General features: G+C 45.4%; 1 protein-coding gene across 1 annotated transcript in view; it reads left to right on the top strand.

Annotated features, from left to right (window-relative positions):
- Positions 1–2,544, top strand: part of LOC119425552 (dyslexia-associated protein KIAA0319-like protein) — a 14,361-nt gene that overhangs the window by 1,898 nt on the left and 9,919 nt on the right. Inside the window, exons 2-4 of the mRNA XM_037693079.1 lie at positions 495–644; positions 1,892–2,005; positions 2,188–2,456. Coding sequence (XP_037549007.1) covers positions 1,912–2,005; positions 2,188–2,456 — 363 coding nt within the window. The 5' untranslated portion in view covers positions 495–644; positions 1,892–1,911. The remainder of the gene's footprint in view (positions 1–494; positions 645–1,891; positions 2,006–2,187; positions 2,457–2,544) is intronic.

Here is a 2,544-nt window from a genome sequence, read left to right as displayed (position 1 = left end):
CATCGGGACGTGTCCCCCCACTGGACTCTGGAGCCATCGGGACGTGTAACCCCACTGGACTCTGGAGCCATCGGGACGTGTCCCCCCACTGGACTCTGGAGCCATCGGGACGTGTCACCCCACTGGACTCTGGAGCCATCGGGACGTGTCCCCCCACTGGACTCTGGAGCCATCGGGACGTGTCCCCCCACTGGACTCTGGAGCCATCGGGACGTGTCCCCCCACTGGACTCTGGAGCCATCGGGACGTGTAACCCCACTGGACTCTGGAGCCATCAGGACCGGACACTGTAAACACTGCACAGTTACGGTGGCCTGCAGGGGCCAAACTCGCTGCTGGTTTCTGCTCCAACATGTCTGCAGAAGTTTGTTGTTGTGAGTTCTTGTTGTGGAGAATCAGCTGTTGAGAAACAGTTGTTTGTTTTTGTTTACTTGTTTGTTTGTTGACAGGTTGTTTTTATCTACCTGCATTCTGATTTTCTTTTTGCTCTGCAGCGTCGTGTCTCAGCCTCTTGGGTCGGCCATGTTGGATCTGCTCATCAGAGTTCTGGTGTTGACCCGTCTTCACCCGTTGCCTCACAGAACCTCGCTGCCAACCTAACTCCTCCCCTTCGTCTCCCCTTCCTCCACCTGGACAGGAAACAGGTGAGTCTTACAGGAAGTGCAGACATCACCTGTAAGCAGAGGAAAGGTTGTAAACGATAATAAAACAAAACTGTTAAAATATAAAAATGGAAAATAAATTACATCTGAAGACTTTTAGTTTTATTTACTTGTTTGTGCTTTTTTTATTTTTTTTATTTTTTTGTTTTACGTGAACGTTGAGTCAGCGTTCGTCTTCTGTTTTGATTACATTTGTGCTGGTTTTTTGCCATAAGCTAGCATTTTGTAGCATTTAGCTTTCAGCTGAATTTCAGCTTCTTTATTAAAATTCAACAAATTTATTCAGAATTCAGCGTTCACATTTCTCCGGTTCTCATTACCTTTAAAAACATTTTTATTTTAAACCTGTTTCAGCAAACGTCTGAGAATACTACACTAATAACGCTAATTCTGCTAATGCTAATTCTGCTAATGCTAATTCTGCTAACGCTAATTCTGCTAACGCTAATTCTGCTCATGCTAATTCTGCTCATGCTAATTCTGCTAATGCTAATTCTGCTAACGCTAATTCTGCTAATGCTAATTCTGCTAACGCTAATTCTGCTAATGCTAATTCTGCTAATGCTAATTCTGCTAACGCTAATTCTGCTAATGCTAATTCTGCTAATGCTAATTCTTCTAATGCTAATTGAGCTCATGCTGAAATGCTAATGCTAATTCTGCTAATGCTAATTGAGCTCATGCTGAAACCTTTGTCTAATTTATTTTTAACTCAAATAGTTTTTTGCTTTCATGTTTTTAAAAATATCTCCATTTCTGAAAGATCTAAACCTCAGTGTAAATAAAAACAAAATAAATTTAAATCAAATTAAATACAGACATTTGCACAAATGCATATTAAATTGTGAAAACAGAATAACAAACTGTAGATGTAGTTTTTATGTCTCTTTTTTATGTTTTTATTTTAAATTTGCTCATTCACTCCATTTTATTGTCTTAAATAATTTTTATACTTTTCTGCATCACTTCAGTGAGTTGAGTTTCTTCCTCCACTTTGTCTCTGAGCCAATCAAAGTGCAGCCTGAGTTTTTACTTTGTTTAATTTGTTTGTGTTTATTTGTTTTGATAAACAAGTGAAACTTGTTTCTGAAAGTGTTGAGACGACGAACCTCAGAATCTGTTCATCAAGTCTGAACGAAACGTTAATGTTTGAGTTTAAACACGGCACTTCCTGTTTGGTGAGAGCGGTTCTATGGGTTTCAATGGTCCTGGTCTCTGTTCTCCTGCAGGTCCTGGATCCTGGTGGACCATGTCCTATGCACATCACAGGCTGCTCACCTGGAGCTTACCTCACCTGCTCCTCCTGCCCCTCGCCTACCTCTGGCTTTTGGCTCTGCCCACAGGTAAATGGTTGACGGAGCAACTGGTCTGAGGAGTGATGGAGACACAGACTGAGCTGCATCTCCTCCATAAACTCCTCATGGAGGGTCATCTGTGGTCCTCCTGCAGTCCTCTGTGGAACAGGTGAAGCCATGAGGTCACCATCCTCTTCCTCATGCCTCTGCTCTTCTTCCTTCTGGTCCAGGTGTGTCGGCAGGTCAGTGCCGGGTCACCAGCGGCGTTCTGGGGATCCGCTGGAGCAGCGTCATCGGTCTGGGCTGGCACCCGCTGGCGAGGGGCACGGCTGGGGCCACGTGTTGGGAGTCGTGCTGCCTGAACCCGAGCTGCGGCGCCTCCTGGAGCCTCGGGGGCCGCTGCGTGCTCCTCAGGTGCAGCAGGAAAGATGGTTGCTCCATCTCCTCCCTCCCCCAGCCTCACCAGGAGTCCCTGGGCCTCCTGCAGGTGCTCTCCAAGGTCTGCAGCAAAACAAACAGAAACCATGCATGACGAACGTAAATCTGACCCAGAGTCAGATCTGCTCTGTGTCGAACCTTCACAGTCT

This window comes from Nematolebias whitei, chromosome 19 (genome assembly GCF_014905685.2).
Source record: "Nematolebias whitei isolate Nwh7 chromosome 19, NemWhi1, whole genome shotgun sequence".
NCBI classification, from domain to species: domain Eukaryota; kingdom Metazoa; phylum Chordata; class Actinopteri; order Cyprinodontiformes; family Rivulidae; genus Nematolebias; species Nematolebias whitei.
The sequence above is the reverse complement of the archived record's forward strand: the minus strand, read 5'-3'. Positions and strand labels throughout refer to the sequence as shown.